General features: G+C 45.0%; 2 protein-coding genes across 4 annotated transcripts in view; one reads left to right on the forward strand and one right to left on the reverse strand.

Moving 5' to 3' along the window:
* Nucleotides 1–6,791, reverse strand: part of LOC117974006 (syntaxin-binding protein 1) — a 25,226-nt gene extending 18,435 nt beyond the window's left edge. For all 3 annotated transcript variants that reach the window (XR_009307323.1, XM_058986698.1, XM_058986697.1), the window contains exon 1: nt 6,634–6,791. Coding sequence is in view for 2 of the 3 variants with exons in the window: in XM_058986698.1 (XP_058842681.1) it covers nt 6,634–6,670 (37 nt within the window). In the remaining variant the exon portion in view is untranslated. The remainder of the gene's footprint in view (nt 1–6,633) is intronic.
* Nucleotides 6,792–8,621: 1,830 nt separating this feature from the next.
* Nucleotides 8,622–23,292, forward strand: part of LOC117974005 (protein Niban 2-like) — a 33,825-nt gene continuing 19,154 nt past the window's right edge. Inside the window, exon 1 of the mRNA XM_058986703.1 lies at nt 8,622–9,075. Within this exon, the coding sequence (XP_058842686.1) occupies nt 9,021–9,075 (55 nt within the window). The 5' untranslated portion in view covers nt 8,622–9,020. The remainder of the gene's footprint in view (nt 9,076–23,292) is intronic.

Here is a 23,292-nt window from a genome sequence, read left to right on the forward strand (position 1 = left end):
TGACAATGAGAACAATGCTACAGCTGCAACATTGTCTGTAGAGTCTATGGCACCACTGTGTTACAGTGTAGGGTTTTTAATTTGGGTATTATTTCATTCAGTCTGCAAAGTGAATGAGATCCCGGTGAGCCCTGGAACCTGCCCTCCCATCTCTCTGTTTCTGGGATTTCAGCTCCTCTTCTCTGGGTGTAAGGATCCCCTAACAAGAGCGAGCTCCAGGGGCGTGTTTACTGACAAGACGCAGATAGACATCCGTTTGATTAAGGATTCATTTGTCACAGCATTCAGTGACTCTCGCTCTGAAATCTGCAGCCCTGGCAACCCTGACTGGGCCTTTTACAAATGCTAGCTTTTTATCTTGCCTAAGAGAAAGGGAGCTCCCTCTGTGAATAAATAGAGAACACCATTTCCTTGTCACCAGCGTAGCCAAACCAATTTTACTCCAATGATTTTTTTTTTTTTTTAAATGGAAGTATAAAGTTGTGTTCTATTACTCAAACGAAAGTTGTGAAGGTGGGTAAGGCTGTAAAGAATGTCCTGGCAGTGCTGAGGCTGCGTTTGTCTGCCCCTGTCCTCTCCGCGTAGGCTGGCTCTGCAGCGGCTCTCCGATTTCGAGATGCGTCACTTTCAGCCGCGTGCGTTTCCGCTGCGCCAAGGTTACTGTGAATCCAGGTTTCACATCCCCTTTGATTGCAGAGCCAGCGACAAACAGAGAGCCGGCCCAGAATCAAGCGATAACTTAAAATGGGGATTCAACAGCCAAGCTGCCAAAGGGACTCTCCGTCTCTGGTAATGTGGCAAGATCTATCTGAAGGGATTGCAGTGTAAAACAAATTCACATGCTAAAGGAATATAACCCAGCCCACTCTATATAGCATGCATCTCTCGAAATGCAGATGAATTTCACAACAGCACGAACTGTACTGATAGCTCTTCTGTTCTGATTCAGTCTATTATCTAGAAACGATTCATGCATTGGCAGCCACATCTCACAAAAATAACAACAGCTGAATACAATATTGCACAATGCACTGCTGGCAAGAGCAAATTCTCAATGAAAGCCAAATGATGGTACTGAAGCCCCACTGAAATGAAGTGCTCTCCTTGTAATTCAATCCAACAAATCAAACACAGAGTAAAAGCTATCGCACAGGTGTTCTGTAAAAAGATATGTGTTCACCTCGGTCTGGTATTTGGCAATTTTAGATTAGAATGACGCCCTACCGCACACAGTGGGTAAAGAGTTAATTTAGTCCCATTCAAGCACTACTCAAAAAACATATCCAGTTACTCAACAGGATCATTACCATCGTTTACACACACTGTCAGTCAACACAGAACAGCAGTCTTTATAAAACACACACAGATGAGCACACACACACGCACGCACACACACAGACGAGCACACGAGCACGCACGCACACACACGCACACACACACGTTTGTTTATAGTGTTTATGAGGACTTCTCATTGACTCTCACTATAATTTTATTTACTATTTCTAACTCCAGTCAAACAAAACTCCACACAGGGTGAAAGTCGACAACAAACAAAATATTTGGGCACTTTTGGTTTGTTTGAAAAAACAATGACTAGTTGTGTGTTGTTTGTAATCATTATGCGTGGTTCTAGTTGTGTGTTGTTTGTAATCATTATGAGTGGTTCTAGTTGTGTGTTGTTTGTAATCATTATGAGTGGTTCTAGTTGTGTGTTGTTTGTAATCATTATGAGTGGTTCTAGTTGTGTGTTGTTTGTAATCATTATGAGTGGTTCTAGTTGTGTGTTGTTTGTAATCATTATGAGTGGTTCTAGTTGTGTGTTGTTTGTAATCATTATGAGTGGTTCTAGTTGTGTGTTGTTTGTAATCATTATGAGTGGTTCTAGTTGTGTGCTGTTTGTAATCATTATGAGTGGTTCTAGTTGTGTGCTGTTTGTAATCATTATGAGTGGTTCTAGTTGTGTGCTGTTTGTAATCATTATGAGTGGTTCTAGTTGTGTGCTGTTTGTAATCATTATGAGTGGTTCTAGTTGTGTGTTGTTTGTAATCATTATGCGTGGTTCTAGTTGTGTGTTGTTTGTAATCATTATGAGTGGTTCTAGTTGTGTGTTGTTTGTAATCATTATGAGTGGTTCTAGAGCGGCGTCAGAACTCATAGTTGAAACATGTCAATACAGACAACATTCAAAATGCAACATCTTGAGTCATTTCAGTAAGGATTATTAAGAACGACGAGGATAAGGAGCCAGTAAGAAAATGTAATTAAAGCCTACATACTCTCGAAAATGCCAGTGAATGTGTATATTTGAGTAAGGAATAGTTTGCGGGTACAGTTAAGCCTGTCTCTTACAGCACTGTACACACTGAACAGACAGCCTGCTTGCTTTTCATTCTGAGCCGTTTCCAAGTACCGATGTTTCTTGAGGAACAGATGCTCCTCTAACGCAGGGAAAGTGAAAGCCAAACTTTTTTTCCCAGCAACTTTTTATCTTAAGCAGCTCCGACAGCTACTCGACCCTCAAGTCTGAGCCAACAAAGTTTGTGAAGACATGAAGGCTTGATGATGGGTGAACAGGAAGAAATAAAGAAGGTGCTGTGTGCCTCGGGGGATCAATCTGACAGCAGAGCTGCAAACGGAGAGGGGGAGACTTCACCTCTTACAGTGCAACAGCCATCCCAGAAAAAAATAACAATGGATTGCCAATAGAATTCTATATCTCTGCCATGATTCACTTTCTTTAGGATTCCACATCCTTAAATCATGTTTCTTACTGCTTACAGGGACGTCACAGAGGGTCCCATTGACAGCACGGCAGCCTGGCGATTTGAAGTCAAGACTCTTGAGTGGAAGCAGAACAAACCTACAGGTTTGTATTGAAATCCAGGACCTCTGAAATGGAGAGATCGTAGCACTTGGCGTATGGCTAGAACTAGGCTCCAGGACCCAACCCTCTGTCTCGTGCATGCAGTGCGCCCTGTAGTGAAGTATCTTGTGATAGTGTTCATCACAGTTACAGTCACTTCTGTGCAGTTAACCCCTGAATATCTGGAAAGCCCCAGGCTGCCACTGATATGTACTGACCTAGTTTTCCTCGCCTTGCACAGCAATCCACTAGGATTCGGCTCATTTGATCTTACAGGTGCAGCGCACCCCTTCTCGTGAATGGTGAGGCACTGCTGGCATTGGCTACACTGAGTGGATGCAATGCCATCCTGTCCCACAAAGATCTGCAATGATCCTGACCCGAAAGGAACTTGGGAGTTTATTAGCTTCAGCGATAGCAGTGTTAAACATTTATGATGCTGTTTCTAGTGTTGTAAGCACATGCTGTGCACAGATGACGTTGTCGTGATACATAAGAAACGCTGGAGAGCTTCAGTATTGACAGTGGTTGATCCTACAGTTTAAACATCGCATGATGTACCTCTGACAAGCCTGCTGTCAATCGCTGACCCAGGGAGCACATCAGGGCTGGGGGTCAGGATGACTGGAGCAGAGCAGAGCTCAGTGGAGACTGTGACAGAGCAGAGCAGAGCTCAGTGGAGACTGTGACAGAGCAGAGCAGAGCTCAGTGGAGACTGTGACAGAGCAGAGCAGAGCTCAGTGGAGACTGTGACAGAGCAGAGCAGAGCTCAGTGGATAATGTGACAGAGCATAGTCCCCTGGCTGGATAGAAGCTCCGTCAACAGGAAGACTGCGTCCCACACCACATCCTTCCTCCGGCACTGGCACAAAGAGCAGGGGCGAAGGTCGCAGAGGAATCAGCGGCTGCAGGTCCAGTCTGCCAGCACAGCGACAGCAGCCACTTTAACTGGCCTCCAGGTCTCAATTCATGTAAAACGGTCCGTCTCTCTGTGTGTACATTATGATGCATGCCTGGCCCATTTGCTGTTACAGAGCACAATTCCAAGTGTCCCATCGAGAAAGCTAAACACCGCAGATTCATATGCACGGCAAAGATTTTAATGTCATCTGAATTAGAGCTTAATTTCCCACGGTTTTGTGGAGGTACAATATTTTGATCATGGGCCAGCTAAAAAGGACTGATGTCCACAGCCATGCACAGCTCTCAGGAGTGTAAGCAAGGAACACAACTGACAGCACGTGCCTGCGCCCAGACAGGGGAGGACAGTCAGGTGCTTTTCAGCCCTAACTTGGCCAGTACAGTATGTTCTATTTGTTTTCATTAAAGGGACTCAATTGTTAAGCCCCACTCTGCAGTCTCTCCAATCTAATTTCACTCAGTCCCTGTTTTCAGGTCTTCAGTTTCCGGTCGACGGTAGACAAATCCCAGATCTAGATGAGAAGGCAGGTAGGCAGAGAGGCTGGGACTCACTACTGCACCCCGCTACATATACATGAACTTGAATAGAAAGGCACGTGCTGCAGTGAGGATGACAGCGCGGAGCACCTCACCATGCCCACACGCTAACACAGCAAACACAGCACTGAACAAACACACGACATTAACCCCATCGTGACGTGCAGAACACACCCCGCGGTCGCTACCTTCTGCTGTTTATTTAGAAACCAATAGGATGCAGTGTCTCGATTGGAATGGCAGTATTGTACACACATATGTATTGTACAGAACTGTACTGGGTACTCAGCTCCGCACGCTGTTGGATTAGCACAATGCCATCGCTGGTGTTGCTGATTCCCGTGTGGGTGTGTGTGGGGAGTACAGTTTGAAGTACTGTGGGCTCAATCTGCTCAACATTACCAGTCAGGGGGTTCTGATACTGTGTCCAGAGCGAAGTGCAAAGGGTTTGAATAACAGAATTGCTATTTATCAATCAAAACAACACATGCAGTAATAATAATAATAATAATAATAATAATAATAATAATAATAATAATGTGCATCTGTCTTGTCTGATTATCAATCAGATAGACACATTTGTGTTTTGTTAGTATAGTGCAATACAACTGGAAAATACTACAGACTCAAATGTAGGAAAAACAATTGATAGGATACAAATCATGTACATATAGATAGATAGATAGATAGATAGATAGATAGATAGAATGCAATGAGCGAAAGCAACGCTTAAAACGACAGCACAAGACACAGCACGCGTGCGTTATACAATAGGATTGAGCCATCGCAGCGCTGGGTAAAGTGGTTCAACCCGAGGAGCTGTCAGCGAGGGGGAGGGGGTTCGGTCAGTGATTTAGGACTGGAGCAAGGCTGTGAATTACCGGAGCTCAACCCACAGGAGCAGTCACACCACCCGCGACCGACCGATCAGCTGCTCCATAGCAATGGCAAAATACACATCACCCCCTCCTCCTGCAAGCCTATAGCGCAAAGAGCGGGTTGAGAATAACGTGCATTATACAGTGCTGTAATAAAACCCCATCGTATTGCTTTATTAGCAGGTCGCTTCAGTGCGGCAGTCTATTTGCACCCCCCCCCCCCACACACACTATAGTGTGTGCATCTCTCCAGACAGGTCTCGTTTTTGTAAATCTATATTAAATTGAGAACATTAAAACGCGCCGTTTCCGTCACGATCGGTGCGGTTTTTTAAATGAAAAATATCCACATTTGATTGATACAATTTTTTTTTTAAAACACGTTCTTTAACATCGAAAATATATTAGTCATGCCAAATAAATGAATACAGCTTCACGCCTACAGCCTCAGTATGTGTAATAAAATGGCTTAAGAAATAGTCGCGTCTATGGGGACATCTGATCATGCCCGTTTGTACCCCGTACAGAAATGCACTGAATCCGCTAAACTGTGCCTCATATACAATAGTATATTAAAGAACAGTGAATACAGGGCATTGCTGACCCCCTACCCCTCTCACAAATGAATACCACCAATGTGATTGCAAAACACGCGCACCTACATCACCTTATTCGCATATGAAAGCGAAGAGGAAAAAACAGAGACAGAACACGCCCCATTTTCTGTTCCCTCTGCATTCGGGTATTTGCGCACAGCTGGCGTGAACGGGCATCGCCTTGAAACTCATTTTATTTCGCCGCTTCATAATTTCAAATACACGCATTTATCCGCCTTAACATCATCAACAAAAACAGACCCCCCTGCCTTTAAACCTGTGAGATTATCGGTGACGTCTGGCCTTTTTCACAAACTGAACCCAGCGGGGGAGGTAGCCTGCTATCGTGTTCTTCATAACGCTTTTTAAAATCTCTCGGGGATAAAAGGCAGGCAGACAGGCGACGCGGTGGCACTAAGGCGGACAAACACCATTTAAACATGAATTAAAAAATATCTTATTTTTTTGTACATTTTCCAGATTATTCTATTTCCAAAAAAAAAAAAAATGGGCGTTTTTCTTCTTCTTCATCGCTCCGTTATATATCTCCATCATAACCCTCTGATTCCTGTGACATGATGTTTGATGCGCATCCGCACTGGACGATCCCAAGCGAGAGATGCAGTATTCTGCACCCCCATCTTACTGTCTTTACTGGATTTATGACACCCTGCTACAGCCAGCACACGACAGACGCACCATCGAGCACTGCACAAAACCCACAGCATGCGTGCAGCCAACGCAGCACTGATAATAACCGCAACCGCTGCTACTGCAAACGACAATCCCGAGGATAACACTAAGAGCAGCAGAAATAACACTAATATGATATGCTTACTCTCGCCGACCACAGCCTTCAGTCCGATGGGTGCCATGATGCCTCTCGATTATTCGCCTATAGGTTTTCTTCCCTCTCTCTCTTTCTCTCTGTCTCAAATGCTGTTTCCAAAGGATGTGCGCTCCGTGTCTCTCTCAGCTGACTGCGGGAATCGGACTGGAGCTCGACGTCACTGCGCCGCAGACCAATAGCCTCTCTGGCTCCAGCTCTCTTCCCCGCATCATCCCTGTGTGCTCGTGGGTACACGCAGCCCCTGTCGGATAGACTGCGTACAGAGAGAGGGGAGGGGTGCGGAGCAGCAGACTCACACACAGCGCCGGTATTATGCACTACTGTGTAACTGCTAATGCACGTTTTCTACTCATTGGGATAAGATCGTGCGCAATACCCGCTCACACTTGTACTTGTGTGTGTTTTTGCCCGTTTAGCGGTCCTCGTGTATTGCTACCGTGTCCCTTTTATTAAAAGCTTGCATTTTGCAGAGTACAATTCACAGTTCCTAACCCGCTTTCCCCATACATATAAAGGCATTGGCCGTGGTATGGTTTCCACGAGTCTTTACCCTATGTTTTTTTATCATATATTTTTTTACAATCAGAGAATATATGCGCCCCAGTACAGTTTATAAACTTGAAACAGAAATCAGAGTACATTCATACAAGCAAAGGTTCACCAAGCACTCCGGTAATAAACCTCCCATCTACCTCCTGAATTTAAGAAGCAGGTAGAGTGTTACCTTTAGTGTGGTAACGCTGCTGTGCACTGCACAAGGAGCGTGAACCCGACCCTTTGTATCGATTCCTGAACCTGCTCCACTCTGGAGGAGTACTGCATGCAGAACCCTCATCAATACGAGTACAGTGCCATGACAGCCCAGGACGTCCATTAGTCTCATTGGTTGGTTTAAACCCGTTGGCTGTGCTCTTGCGCTCCATGTTGTGACGTTGAGGTTTTCAGTACTTCAGCGCCCTCTTGTGGCGTGAAGCGCTACTGCTGAAGAATGCAGTCGTGATGTATCGAAAGTTTACAGTATTAGGAACGTGAAAAACAAGTCAAACACCCCCCCAGATTCATGTGTGCGGTATCCCCATTAATGTGGTATCGGTTACGTATTAGTCGTTTTAATTGATTTTTTTTTTTTTTTTGCATAATTATACACAAAGATCTGTACACTCGATGCTGACAAAAAAATGATCAAAACTAAACTAAACGATTTAAAGATAATCTACATTTATTCAGTTGGGGTGTCCTAAAGAAATCAACAAATCAATCAATCAAACCACAACGGTTCATTATAATAAATTGCAATACAGCAATGCACACGTTTGATGTAATGACAGCATTCGCCACATGGGGGCAGTGTTGCCCCTTTTCTCCGTTCTAGCTCCTCACACTAACCTGATAAGCAGAACCACTGGCGTGAGCAAAGCCAGCATGGCAATCTGTGAGCAGCGCTGTTTCTGGTGACACTGATCTGTGTCGGTGGTGTTTACAGCAAACACCTGGGACAGAAACAGGCTCGAGCCCTCATTCTCTTACCAGAGTCCTTATTGTGGCATCAGACCCATAAACACATTGGCCAGTATATATAACCCAAGAGTCGCACTCCAGAATGCTGATTGCTCAACATTGATTAAATAGAGGCCAGTGTTTATTACCGCACAGTACGGGACACAGCTTCTAAATGCAAGCCATCATTATACCTAATGAAAAGTATACACACCTATCATTACCGTCCTTCTAATTACACAGCAATACAATAATCATACGGATTTTAGAATTAGTAGTGAATATTGTGTTGCTCTGTGTTGTTTTTTTCTGTGGCGGGTATGTATATTTTATTCATATTATAAGGATAGGGATATTGGGGGTCCTAGAAACACTGTATAATCAATCAAACACAGGCTGTTTCTCAATATAATCACACAGGGTTGTTAAACAATGTGGAATGCTTCTCAGCAAGAAAAAAACACACACACACACATTTTTTGTCTTTAGTCGTTTAAGACGGGAAATTACTCAGCACGTTCTCTTGTGTTTGTTAAATATTACGCTTAATTGTACTTTATAAATAAATAAATAATCCTGGCGCAGAGACGAACACGAAAAACCAGTCATGACTCAAATTGAGGGTGTGTCTTCAGCGGCTGCCGGAGATCTGGGCGCATAGCTGCAGACCGCAGTCGAGTAATCCACAGCAAAAAAAGTGACAGGCTTAGGTCGACCTCCCTTCGCTTGGGAAAATAACGCGCTGGTCTGTGAGACTCGGCAGAACACAACTTTACTGACTTCGCATTTGAACTGCGCTGTTCTGCGGGTCTGGTTTCGGCTCCGGCGAGGGGGCGAGGATTTGAGTGGTTGGTTTGATTGAACTGCTGTTGGTCACCATGGGGGATGTTGTTTCAGCTCACCTGGACGAAAGTAAGAGGCAGTACATATCAGGTAAGCGGAGACTGAGTGCTACAGGAGTTACACAAGAAAAAGAACCGACGCTGATCCACTAACAGACACTAATCTCCAATAACGTGTTGTGGAGCGTACGAGGGATCCAGCGTTAGTTTAGAGAGACCGTAAGTAAAGGCTTGAGCATTTTCATAAGTCCTTCAACAGACTCTACCCACGCCCTGTCTAATAAATAAACGGAGTTTTGTTGTGCTGGCTCGGTGTTTTATTAGTTACAGTAACCTTGTCGTTGCCAGTTCTGTTTAGTTTACTAGATTACTCCAAGAACAAAGGCTGTTTTGACAGGCCGTCAGAAAGGCTGCTTACATGAAAGTGGATAATTTGGTGGTATTGTTAGATTACTAGCTTGCTTTTTGATATTGCTTGAGGTATACTTCAAAGAAACCCAGAGCCAATAATACACCACCTAAGTTTTGCACGATACTTTTAATAATGTTTATGTTAATAACGATTTGATTTGGCAGCACACGTGATACTACTGTTGCATGTATCGTAGTTTAATTACGCACGGCCCATTTGTCCAGATGTTAAGTGTCCTGGTTCAATTACCCAAGGCATAAGCGAGTACAGTAGTACACCGCGTGCTTTGTCTGGTTTTGTTCACCCAGCAGGATCATGTTATTATACTGTGCTGTAATCAAGTCCACCCAACAGGCTTCATCAAAACCGTATTAGGTCATTCGTTCGCTTTTGGAAAGGAACTGAAATGTGTGCTGTGTGTTGCATGTGAACCATTACATGGGCTGGGATGGGAGGAGTGGATTCAGTGAGCTTCTGCACCAGAACACAGTGGTGGACTTTGTTTATTTCCCAGCGTGTGTTGTAAACTTGTCTTCGAGGCAGCCAGCACGACGTGGAATGAGGGTGCGGTCCCGTTCTCACTGTCAGTAAGAAGCGGTTTCACAGTGTTTTAAAAAGAGGGGCGGGGCCGGGCGCGGCGGGGCGCGGCGGGGCGGGGCGGGGCCGGGCGCGGAGGGGCGGGGCCGGGGTTCCAAAGTACAATGTGCGCGCTGGTTTTCTGAAATGAGAAAGACAAATTCATGGTAATGTCACACACCTTTTTTTTTTTTTTTTTTTTTTTTACAAAAAATGATTTAAAGACTATTAAACATGAAGTGAATTGAGAAAGATTGCTTCATGAGGCACTGGTCTCTTCAGAGCGCTGCCGTGTGTGCGGAGGTGACTGGGTGGTGGAGTTTGGCACTGGCTCTGGTATGAAAATAGCTTTTCCCGGACTTGTAAGTTACAAAATGTGAAATGTATTAATGTTGAACTGGGGGCGGGATGCTGTGTGTGAAGGGATGGGGGTCTGGCTCCTTCCTGAGGACTAGCACTACAACCCCTCCTGTGGAAACTCTGGCCAACCCCCTGGTTAAATACCTCTGGTAATAGGGCAGCGTGCATGAGCAATGCACACCCCTCTCTCCCTCTCAGTTCATTAAATCTGAACATTGAACAAGAGCTGTCAAAGCTTGTTCTCTCTCTCTCTCTCTCTCTCTCTCTCTCTCTCTCTCTCTCTAGTATCCCATGAAACTGACTCAGTGTAAGTACGTGCCACATTGCCCGCTAATTCTCTCATCTTTTTGCTACAGTGTGTTATTTACAGAATCCCCCGTCATCCAGACCCCAGTGGTTACACTCCATTAGTGCCGAGACAGGGAGGCGAGGGGTCTGCCAGATTGCACTTAATTATGGTGGGGTGGGAAACTTTTTTTTAGTTTTTAAAGTAAAAGATGGAATAGGAAGATTAACTTGCACAATAGCAATCTAAACCCTGATGGCTGCTTTTGTTTTTCCTTCACTGATTCAATTTCCATTGCCTCGTAACGAACAGGCTTCCCAGGGGGCTGGTCTAAATAACTGCAGCTCTTGGCTGCTGACTAAGCAAAGGAATCTTCCATCACCCCTAGCAAGCAACCAAAGCAATTGCTGTGTCTCCTAATGATATAATGCAGTGATGGCAAGACTCTTGTGATTCCAGCAGCCAGGAATGGGAGCTGTAAGCTCATTGTCCGCTTGTTTTTCTTATGCCGTTAGTAGCTTTGATTTAATCAGGGCTCTTCATCAGTCTGTTTCTGTTACTGTGACGGTCTGGCCTCCCCTGTCCTGGATTCCTCCCAGTCCACTGGTGGTCATGCATGCTGCTTCTTTAAGCAAAGACAGATGGATGCCGTGTAATGTGCCACCATAGGAATGCATGGAATGTATGAACAAACCCCAGCGTTTGTGCTCTAAACCAGGAGAGCCCCTGTTTCACAAGCTTCTTCCAAGAAGCCCCTGTTCTGAATGGAAGCAGGTAGAAGGTGCAGCTGCTCCCCCTGCACTGTGAGGAGGCTCCACTCTGATAGACCGGCTTTGTTCAGGCGGGCTGGGGCATGTGGAGTCTGAGCGCACTGCAGTTCCAGGGCTGAACACGGGCACTCTGTTACAGGGCAGGTCCCCACATGCCTCTGCGGAATGGGAGATCAGCACCATCAAGGCAATAACTGCTAAATGTGTCTCAAATGGAAAAAAAAGAGCAGCCCATGAATGAGGGGCTTTGAAGCTGGAGGCAGGGTAATAGTTTAGTGAGCATGCTTTTATATTCAATTTTATTTGATTGAATTTTGTGCGTAGTGGCGTTTGATGAATGAATGTGGTTTTCGCTAGGCATGCAGCGCCATCCGGTGGTCAAATGTTGTAGTTGTAAATTTTTTTGTTTTTACTTTGAGTAATCTCCTTGCTTTGTAATATTTCAGTGTTTTGTGGTGTGATATCGCTGACATCCTCTGGTGATTAGACATGAAGAAAGGTCCAATTAGCCAGCAGTTGGCAGTTGTTGTGTGTGTGTGGATCATCCCAGCCTTGTAAAGCTGTCAGCCCTGAGAGATACGAGAGGAACCAGGAGGTCAGGCTGTTCTCGGAGCAGATTCCTGACAGAGCTCTGGGGTGGATGAGCCATCGCAGGCAAGTCTAATCCCTGAGCCAAGAGGAGGAAGAAATCTGCAGGGCAAATCCATTGATGAAACAAAACTAAAACAAACTATAAAAACCGCATTCTTCTCAACTGATTGTCGAACGGAGATAAAGCAAGTGCTGTCAAGTACTTTAATTAAAGGAGACTCACTGCTGGCTTGTTTGCGATGGCTGTGTCAAGTCTGTGAAGCAAGTGCAAAAGGAAAAGCAGGAGGTTTTTTGGAAGCTCCTAGTGGGTTATATTTCGCAATCTCTTTGCAATAAGCACCCGAGGTATTTCAAGTAAGCTCTTCCACAATGAGGTTAATTTGCCACTCCTGCTATGGCAAGGCAGGAGTACCTGCGGGGTCTTTCTAAAAACAAAGGCGTAGTGTGCGTTTGAAAAGCCTGTTCGGTTGAATAGCATGTTTGTGCCCAGGGAACCTGACCCCCCCCCCCCCCCCTCCTCCCCTTTCCCTCTCTTTCTCTGTACAAACCAGTTGATCAGTGTGCTGTTTTTCTCTTCATGCTGCACTGGTTTAGGCTTTCACTGGCTTTTCACTTGGATGGCACAGTTCCAGCTTCCCCTGAGTTTGCGTACGGAGTAACTTGCCTTGCACCATCTTTATCCTGGTGCGATGCCATTGGGCTGCCGGTTAGAGCCACCGGAAGTCCTGGGTTCAAATCCTAGTTCATCCAGTTACTCACAGATCTTTATTCTCTACAAGCCTAGGGAAGCTTAAACGTGAATTCCCTGCATGTCAGAAATCAGTGTCTAGGCTTTCAGTTTGTTTAGCACATTTAGAAATTCTATGCTGGTTGTTGTTCTTTGTTCTTCGTTTTCGGGGGTGTTCGACGCTGGTGTAAAAGCCTCCCCTCGGTTCACCTGCACACACCTCTTTGCTTGATTCTAATAATTTTAAAGGAGTTTTGAAAGATTGAACTCCACTAAAGCTAATGATAGCATGTACTCTGCAACTTTTAAACTGATGCTGTGGGAAACGTTGGCTGATTGCGACCCTAGAAACTTCCCCCGGGACTCCCAGTTAATAACACAGTGTTGCTCTATCAAGCAAAACAATTACTCAGGAAAAAACAAACACAAAACAGCCCGATGGGAATCCAAAACGAGGTGGTGGATCTGTCAGCACAGGGTTTAGACGGAGGATTTGCTTAGAGTGATCTAGAATGGAAAACACCCATTTCACATCCTCCTCCCTCTGAACAGGGCTGTGTGTGTGTGTGTGGACTCGTGCGTGCGTGAGTGTGTGTCTGTGTGTTTCTGTTTTGTATCGTTCATACACCTCAGTGTCAGTGATTAGACGGAGTTGGTTTGAAGTTCTCCTAATCTGCAGTGTAACAGCAGTGAAGCGAGGAGTGGGAGGGGAGTACATGCCCTGGAGTGGGCTGGGAGTTGAGGGGGGGGGGGGGGGCGAACTATCTGCTCCAGACTGCACAGCACTTCCCTTCTGCAGCCGTTAACCCATTTAGGACTGAACCGTTATCCCGCTGCGGAGTGAGACGTTACCTGTCCGGACACAGCCCGGATATGAAATGGAAAAACAAAACTGGTGCTACAGATCTAATAAAAGCAGGAATAACGATGTTGAACAAAAGGATCTCTAAAAACAACAGGCTGAATTATTTATGTGAAGCTTTACAATGTCGGCCGTTTGTTTTTCCATGTAGAAAATAAATCTGCATTTGGCCCAATGTGCCCCTTTTCAAAGAACTTCAGAAACGAAAGGTTTTAAACACGAGGAGGGATGGCAAACTAAGAGTGAGGGCAAGAGGCTGGTGTTACAGAAGAGTCTGCAACAGTGGAAACACAGCAAGGATAGTAAAGCATAAAGTGCGTGCAGCCAAGGATATCCAGGCATGGTACCAAACAGAGGTGGTACAGTGTGGTTTAAAAGCGCTGGTAAACGATGTTAACTGCACAGCCAATGCATTTATAAGCCTGGGAAAACTGCAAAGCTACTGTGTGAATTCACCTTTGTCAGTGAGTCTGTCAAAGCTGTGTGACAGCATTGTCAGTGTAAGCTTTGCATCTTTGACCCTGCGTATAAACTTCTCGCTGTTTCGTTTTTGAAGTGGCCTTTGTTGTAGCCTCCCTATTGTAAGCTGTCAGTGACTGGGATCACTTCTCTCGCTGGCTGAGAGTGCTGACGGAGATGCTGGCAGTGCAGAGAGACGTGCAGACGTTGTATAATCTGGTCCCCCGGGGGTTGGAGAGTGATTGGGGGTCTGGGAGGCACACTCTGGAGCACAAGCGCAGTTTTGTAGCTCTTTGAAGACGCAGGTGCAGATGTCTATCTTTTCATGATTGTTTAGGGGCTGTGAAGGCAGACAAGACAGGACAGCACACCTCAGGGCACAAGTGTGCCACATTGAGACCCACCTTGAGATCACCTGGACACACTACAGTACTCGTATTTATCTTGCTCTTAATTGTATTAATACTTGTATTGTGATTCTTGAAATGTATTTTTGTTTACGACTGTAAGTCGCCCTGGATAAGGGCGTCTGCTAAGAATTTAATAATAATTGTAATACAGTGTCTACCATCTACTAGCAGTGCTGGGTGGAGAGGAGGCAGCTGACAGCAAACAATGCCAAACTGTATCTCCAGGCTGATTTAGTTAAAAACAAGGTTTGCATCCATTTTAAAGATGGCGAAGAATCATTTGAACATTTGAGCGAAATTGCCCAGAAGCAATCAACAGCCATTACATGTTTAGAAAACTTAGTGGTGGGGATAAAAAAATATATACATTTAAATGAAATACATTAAAAAAGGGCTGGGGTAAAATGATTTGGGTTCAGATCCAAAGGGACTAGAAGGGAGCTGGAGGAGCGAAGGGGTGAAGGATGCAACTTACAAGGGTATAAAAATGCCCATTCCTGGACACGGTCAGTGCAGAGCTGGGGTTTTGCAGATGGAAGTGAGCGAGACCCAGCTTGCAGTCAGATCGCTGGCACACACACACACACACTGGCTTTGTTATTCCGGAGTGCTACCTTCACAGGGATTCAAAACCTCGAACGAGAAAGATGAACCTCTCCCGCAGCCCGATTGGAGATTTCCAGAGCATTGGAATACAGAAAACAAGTCGTTTCCAAGGGAAGTAGGGCTGCTGTGGTTTGATCGTATTCCAACTTGCAAAGTGAAGCAGTTAGTCACTCGAAATCTGAATCACACACATTATTTCTCAATTTCAACCCCCCCCCCCCATCAAAGGGAGGGGGTGTTCAGGGGAAGTTCATTACCACTCCCTAAAACACCTGAGTCTAACTTATTAAAACAAGAGAGTGCAATGCCATTACTGGACCTTCTGCGTATTCGTGGACTTCTGTGTGTCTGTTACAAAGTTGCTATAGACTCCTCCTCTCAGTCAGCTGGCAGTGTTTTAAACGCTGTCTGTCATTACAGCATGTTTCATGCAACGCCCTCATTAACTACTCCAAATGATTAGTCATGACTGTTCACTCGAATCCCGATGGCAAAACCCGACATTGGGAAGATAAAAACGCTGGCGTTGTGCATGTAGAAAAAATAAATCATTTAGCTGCCTGTTCAAACTGTTTATTACCTGTTATTACCTGGTTCTGGTCCATGACTGCAGCCCATCTCATTACAAATATCACAATAGATCTTATTAACTAATTACCAATCCTAAGCCATTCATACAAAATACATCCCTTTAATTCAACACAGACAGACAGGCACTTATTGTAAAGTGTGACCAAATATTCCAAGTGGCGGCTTCACCTCTAGCAATGGGTGAAGGTATTAGCTTGTATTAAGATGTAAAATCGGTACTTCGTCAGCGTACTATATATAGGTGTTTGTTTAGCAAGTACAACAGTATTATTATATATACCAAGTGTTTAAAATTTGTGTCTGTTTTTTTTTTAAAAACATTTTAGTGATTCTCTGCTTGGGTAGTCAGAGACACAGCAGACACACCCAGCAAAGCCAGGTGAGAGGAGACGGAGGGAGGGAGGGAGGTGTTTGCTTAAAGGCTGTGTTTTGTTGGCCCCCATTTAGAGTGAGATGTTGCTTGTCGAGAATACTGTAATTTTCAAGCTCAGCGAGTCAATTTAATAAGCCAGACTAAAGGAGCACCTCCATAAACCATCATTTCCCCACTGCTCCCATATTAAGAGATTTAGATGCCCATGCTAGGACTTCACAATGAGAGGGAGAACCGCCCTCCTTTGTTCAAGCCCTGTAATCCAGCTGAACAGCATGTAAGGGAAACATCAGGGTGTGAAGTGAAAGGAAATTGTTCTGTAGAATGGTACAGCGTTGTGATTTAATTCTTAGGACGATACTTCAGGACACTGTGTAACTGTGCTGCGTACTTGAACAAAAACACTCAAGGCCTAATTAATGGCTGGTGAGCGCAGTTAAAGAGAGCTGAGCAAGGTTTTTAAATCTGCCCCCAACCCCTCCTGTTTTAAAGATATTTAGCTGCTTTGTTTTTTTTTTTTACTCATTTATTTCAGGATTCTTCAGGTGATTGGTCGGGTGCATGATTGCAGCTTGACCATTTAGAGCCAGTCTGAGCTGCAGCACAGGAAGCCTCATTGAAGCAGCTGCATGTTTTGAGTGGGACTTGGTGCTCCAGCCTTGTGGTTCCCAGCTGCAGTGCTTAGGTTTCCTTTACTGGGCGTGAACGATTCACCATGCTCTTACTTTTATGACAGTGTGTGAGTTTTAATAATCACCCCGTGTGAGTTTTAAACAGAGGGCCATGTCTTCAAAGTGTTTCCACCGGTCTGCAGTGCACGTTTTGAAGTAGCAGTTGCATGCCTGTTTGGTTGAGTTTCCAGGGGGTGAGGGAACTGACCTTGTAGCTGAAGGAATGTAAATAAAACAGCTGCTTCCTGATAAATCTAAAGGGCATGTAATGCAACTCTGTTGAAAAATGAGCTAAACAAGGATCTCTATTTTACTGTAAAACTGTTACTGCCAAATATTGGAGAACTAACAGGGAAACAGTGCAGAAGCCTCATGAATGTTCAGGGCCAGTTTGAAAGTGAAGCCTCAGACTGTCTATCGGGCACCTCGGAGACCAGCTTTGTACCTGTGCCAGGCTGAAGCCAGTCAGTCACTCTGAAAACTGACTGCATTTGCATTGTTCCTCACAATAAAACTAAACCACAGTGGTTTCCTTAAAGGGTAAAAGGCAGAACAGCATTGGCTTTTTGTATCCCATCTCCAGCGGGATTGCACAGCGAAGAGTGTGATTCTGCAGACACAGACACACAGACACACACACACACACACACACACAGACACACACACACACACACACAGACACGGTCATGATCTCTCTTTCTTTCTCTGTTTCACAACCTTCTGCCTCTCTCGTTCTCTGTTGCCCCCTCCACTCTCCTCTCCACACAGCCCTGGTTTGCTGGCCCGTAGCTGCCCTGCAGTGTTGCTCTCAGAGTGTGATTGATGGTGGCTGCTGGAGTCAGCCTCCTGCATTCCTCCCCTGGCTGGGACAGGAACCCTGAGCTCTGTTTGCAATCAGCACACAGGAACGTCTGTGACCGGTTGGAGCTGCTCACCTCTGAGCATGACCCAGTCCAGGGGAGCTTGCCCCAGCTCTCCCACAGGAACAAACAAGACACAGTGGAGTGTCATCAGGGTGCAGTTTAGCAGCAATACTGCTAGGGATGTGCAAAAAAAAAACAACCAACAAATAAAACAAAGCTTTTATTTCCTGGCCAATGTATGTGGTCCTGCTAGCAACATTTGATGCACATTCAATTCTAAATCCGTTTTTTATTTCTTATCTCTTTGTAATCGTCACAAAGGAGTGTCCACTGAGTCGCATCAGAATGCGTTTTCCTTTAATATCGGTGATGAGGAACAATGTGACAGAAGAGTTCTGTCCAGGCACTTCTGACCAGGTTGCTTTATAGTACGGGATTGCCAGCGTTCCATCCTGCTGGTTCCGTTATCAGGCTTGCCAGGAAGCAGCTTGTCGACAGGCACCTCGACATCTGGTCTGAAACATGTGGAGTTGTAAAGGGTCCGGATGTTCGCAATGTGTTTTATGGCAGCAATGGTTTTGTGTATGCATCTTTTGTTTTATTATATTGCTAGTTTTTTTTTACATATACAATTGCAGTGAGTTCAGCGATCATGAAAAGTTGTTCATTCGGCTGCTTTCTCTGTCTAGTTTGAATTAGCTGTGCATCTACACGTTGGACACGGCGCAGGCAGGCACAGCTGGACTGTCTCTGCTTTTCCTAATTTGTTATTTCGTGTGCATTGCACACAGTTGCGCACAGTAGCCAGATACTAAAATGATGGAGTTTAGCATTGTACGCAGTGCCGCTGGGTGGCTGAAGCATTTGAATTGAATGTTTTGTGTGTTGGATTTATGACGAACGTATTCAAAATGAATGGGTGTCGTTCCTGTGAGAACGCCGGACGCTCTGTAATAAGACTATGATTGAAACAGGCTGTAATTCTAGCACAGCTGTAATGATTATGATCATGGGCGTTTTCACTAGGCAGGTGTCCTCACCACTGTGTACCATCCAGTTCTGTAAAAATAGTAACTCTTCAATTTGAAATACAGACCCAGTGAGAGGAAGAAACACTTTTCACACTGATGTCTCCTTCCACGTACCTTGTAAACAAAGTTGTGCTGCTTGAATTTCATTTATTTTACATGACCCAGGTTACCAGCCTTGCTTACAGTAGTACACGGTGGCTCTAGGTGTGTGGCTTGTTTTCACTATAAGAAAGCTCAAGTCAAGTTGACAATTGTTTCGGCCGGTACACTAACTAGACAAAACGTCTGTATGACTTCCAGTGTAAATGACCCGCAGTCTATTACTGTAAGCAAGGCTGAAATTCTGGGTGGTTTACGAATGCGTGTTCCTGCTATAACCCAGGATGATGCCTGATGCCAAGTTTCAAAATATATATTTTTTTAGATGAAGAAATGTAAATAATATAATGGATTTGTGGAGTTTGCGTGTTTTGTTTTTAATTATAAAAACATCTCCATATGTTTTTGGTTTAAGTCTGATGTACACTATTGCTATTGGAATAATTATCTCTTGCTCAACACAGGGGGGTGGGGGGGGGGGTAAATCTGATGTGGTTTAAACTGAAACCTCCTTATCTGATCTGGGCAGGGAGAACTGGTAACATACCTTCCTACCACGAGACTTCACTTCCTGCATTCCAACGAGGCAGCTCCTCAAAGATCAGGTCCGGCTTTCTTAAAAAATTTACTAGGTGGTAGTAGAAGCGGTCCTCCCTGCACAGCCAAGCGAGGACTTTCAGTTTGGCACTGTCCCGGGCTGAAAGGACAGCAGCTTGAGCTGAAGCAGTTAGTAGGAGCTGACCTCCGCGGATAGGAGCTGACCTCCGCGGATAGGAGCTGACACCCCCCCACCATCCCCAGTACTGGTGTTTTGAAACAAGGCCCTCAAGAAATGTCTTTTATCATTGTACTCTTCAAAGGAAGAGCCCTGTAATCATGGGGTCCTTGCTCATTAGATAGACAGTGCTGGTTTGGCATGCCTGTATCTAATCTTGATCTAAAAAGACTGTGTTTTTACTGCCTGTTCCACCTGCTGTTTATCTGGGATCTGATTCCTGTACTAGTTCATAAGATACTGCCTGTCTCTGAATCTCCGCCCCACACACACACCTCTCTCATCTCCTTGTTCTCCCTGCTTGCAAAGAGCCTGTCTCTGTGTGAGATAATGATAGAGATGTAGTCATCATAAACCTTCAGGTTATTCATGGCCCTCAATGACTTAATTAGCCTCTAATTCTCAGCTTGTTCTTGAAATGACGTAACTGGATCATGAGCTCATTCTCTCATTTCATGCTATATCCGCTGGATCTTGGGGATGGAGTTTGATCATTGTGTGAAACTTGGCTTATTGTCTTCTATTAATTTGGTTTTGTGGGGAAGTTTCTGATCATTTGCTACTTAGACGTGACACGTCTCTTCCCTTTTACCATTAAAACCAGTGCTTGAAATGGTAACCAGTGTTCTTCACTGCACACATTGGGGTGCTGCCCAGTTCCATGCATCTGGGATTAGCGACCGCTCTACTCTTTTTCAGTGCATGTTGTTGTTGTTTTTTTTTTCATGTGGGTGTTGTTGAGAGTATTCCAGCCTGCATTTCCTCACCACCACCACTGTCAGCTTGGGGTCTTGTGGTGTGGAGATGGTTTTGCTGTAGGCTTGGGGTCATGTGCTGTGGAGATGGTTTCACTGTAGGCTTGGGGTCATGTGCTGTGGAGATGGTTTCACTGTAAGCTTGGGGTCTTGTGGTGTGGAGATGGTTTCACTGTAGGCTTGGGGTCATGTGCTGTGGAGATGGTTTCACTGTAGGCTTGGGGTCATGTGGTGTGGAGATGGTTTCACTATAAGCTTGGGGTCATGTGCTGTGGAGATGGTTTCACTGTAGGCTTGGGGTCATGTGCTGTGGAGATGGTTTCACTGTAGGCTTGGGGTCATGTGCTGTGGAGATGGTTTCACTGTAGGCTTGGGGTCATGTGCTGTGGAGATGGTGACTCTCTTTCTGGAATGTATTTTATTGCCTTGTGATGAAAAGCGAATAGCAACTTCCGCTGCAATAACAAGCATTCAGTCCGCGGCCAATTAAACTGGGAAGCGGAATATGGCAGCCAGGCAGAGAGATGTTGGGAGGGAGGGTGGGAGGGGGGGAGGGGGCTGCAGTTCAGCCCAGCCGACAGAATCCTGGAACTGATCCAACATCAACTGAGACAAAGAGAACAGTCACCAGCATGGCCAGGGCGAGAGGCTAGTCTGGTTCAGTTTAAACATCCTTTACATAATAATAATAATAATAATAATAATAATAATATTATTTGTTTATTTAGCAGACGTCTTTATCCAAGGCGACTTACAGAGACTAGGCTGTGTGAACTATGCATCAACTGCAGAGTCACTTACAACAACGTCTCACCCGAAAGACGGAACACAAGGAGGTTAAGTGACTTGCTCAGGGTCATACAATGAGCCAGGATTTGAACGGGGATCTCCTGGTTTAACCACCGGACCACACAACCTTCTTTTATAGAATACAGAATCTGCTTCTATTTTCAAAATATTTCTGTTAATTCAGCATTTCTTTTGATTCTTACTGAAGTTACCCAACCAGTTGTATCCAGAAAGGCATCGACAGCATGGCTAGGTAACCCATTCCATCCCCTCCCCACTCTCTGTGTGAAGAAGTGTCTCCTTCAGCAACATGACTAGGCAACCCATTCCATCCCCTCCCCACTCTCTGTGTGAAGAAGAGTCTCCTTCAGCAACATGACTAGGTAACCCATTCCATGCCCTCCCCACTCTCTGTGTGAAGAAGTGTCTCCTTCAGCAACATGACTAGGTAACCCATTCCATCCCCTCCCCACTCTCTGTGTGAAGAAGAGTCTCCTTCTGTTCTGCGTTTTGAAGTATCGGTCAGCTCCTGGAAAGGTTTTGAAGACGGAGATTCCTGTGCTGGCTGAAACACTAGCTGGTCTCTGAGACGGGGCTCCCTTCAGAGCAGCTGTCTTGAGAGTGGATAAGAATGATGAAAGGCTCCGAGTCACTGTGCAAACAGTGATGGTCACCATGGCGATTAGCAGGTCTTTCCTGCCTGTGCGGTGCTTTTTTCCTCGAGGGCTGCGTTTCTGTTCATTAGTATTCTGCTCACACCTTTCAGGGAAACCCTTCTTTCATTGATAATTCCAGTGTGTGGAAACGCTGGGGAGCGAGCGGGTGTTCTCATGACCCTGCTGCTGCTGCTGCTGCATCGCGGTGGAAAAGTCAAAGTTACATTTTTGTGATTTTTTTTTTTTTTTTTTCATCAACAAAATAAGTGGTTTTCAGGTTTGACAACTAACCACAACAACAGGAAGCGAGCCATTGGGCTACAATCTCAGAGCTATGCACTCCAAATCGTCACTAGCGCACGTTTTTTCCTGGTTTAATATGGAGTTGTTTATTTATGATGAACTTGATTGGTTGTGCTTTTCCCTTTTCTGAAAGTCCGCATTGACATCCTTCTCTCAAAACTGTTTTAGTATTGGAGCTCATTTCTGTTGTCTTCCGCATGCAGCAGTATGTAAATAGTCAATACAAGTGCTACAAGCACTTTAGATTACAGAGCGTACATCGCTGTGTAATAGCATGGTAATAACTGGGTAATGAGCAATGGCTCATTCTCTTACATGGTGGCTTCAGCACTGGTGCAGTGAGTGTAATTACATGGAAACACTCTGCACTATATTACTATGTTGTTTCAGTCACTGACACAGTAAACACTGGATATTATTCATTACAAACGAAGGTCAAGCAGTAGTTGAACGGATGTTGATACTGAATATAACAGATGCACAGACCGCTCTGCTTGTGTCTTGGGAGTCTGTCCAGCTCCCTACAACTTTAATGCTGCGGTTCGGTAATATGCAGTATATGTTGTTTTTCTTTTCCAAAATGATTTTTCCAGTATCCTCAGTGCAGAATGTGGGCCAGATCGACCCAGGCTTTTTTGTTGCAGTTCAGTGATTACACCAGTTCCAATGCCTGCATTCACAGGTAACACACAGACACAGAACACTGTTTACTGTACGAGATCCAACCTTGATTGAATGTTACAGCTAATAATTCTAATGAAAAGGCTGCTTTCTGAAAAGTAAAGCGTGGCTGTTTTCAGGCTTGACCAGCTCTTGCTGAATAGCAAACCCTCACTTCAGTCTTAATTAAATACTTCATACTTGATGCCTGTCACCCTAGCTACAGCGATGCTGAACTACATATTACAAATGGGCTTGAAAATATGCTTGAAAATGCACTGCAGAGTGCACTGGAAAGCACTGCAGACTGGGAATTCTTATTTTACCAGTTGGCATCAATACCTGGCCTGAAATGACCCTGGAGTAACCCAGCTTCAGAAGCGAATGCTGTGCTCCTGTCTGCATGCTGCCTGGAAGAGAATTCCTTTTGGAATCCCAGACAGTTTCCTGTAGGAAAACACAGCTGCTTTGTATTAAAAGCACAGGCAGCGATTTGACAGCGGCCGGTTGGGTAATTGTTCTCAGAATACCTTCTTACAGAGCCGCCACGATGGCTATAAATAACAGGGCTGGCAGTCCCAGCCTGCTCTCTCAGCTGTGTTTATGAAATGGGAAGGTGGGAAGTGGAGTTACAGAGATGCTGTGTGTGCGCGTGCGTGCTTATGTGTGTGCGAGTCAGAACT

Source organism: Acipenser ruthenus, chromosome 15, assembly GCF_902713425.1.
Source record: "Acipenser ruthenus chromosome 15, fAciRut3.2 maternal haplotype, whole genome shotgun sequence".
NCBI classification, from domain to species: Eukaryota; Metazoa; Chordata; class Actinopteri; order Acipenseriformes; family Acipenseridae; genus Acipenser; species Acipenser ruthenus.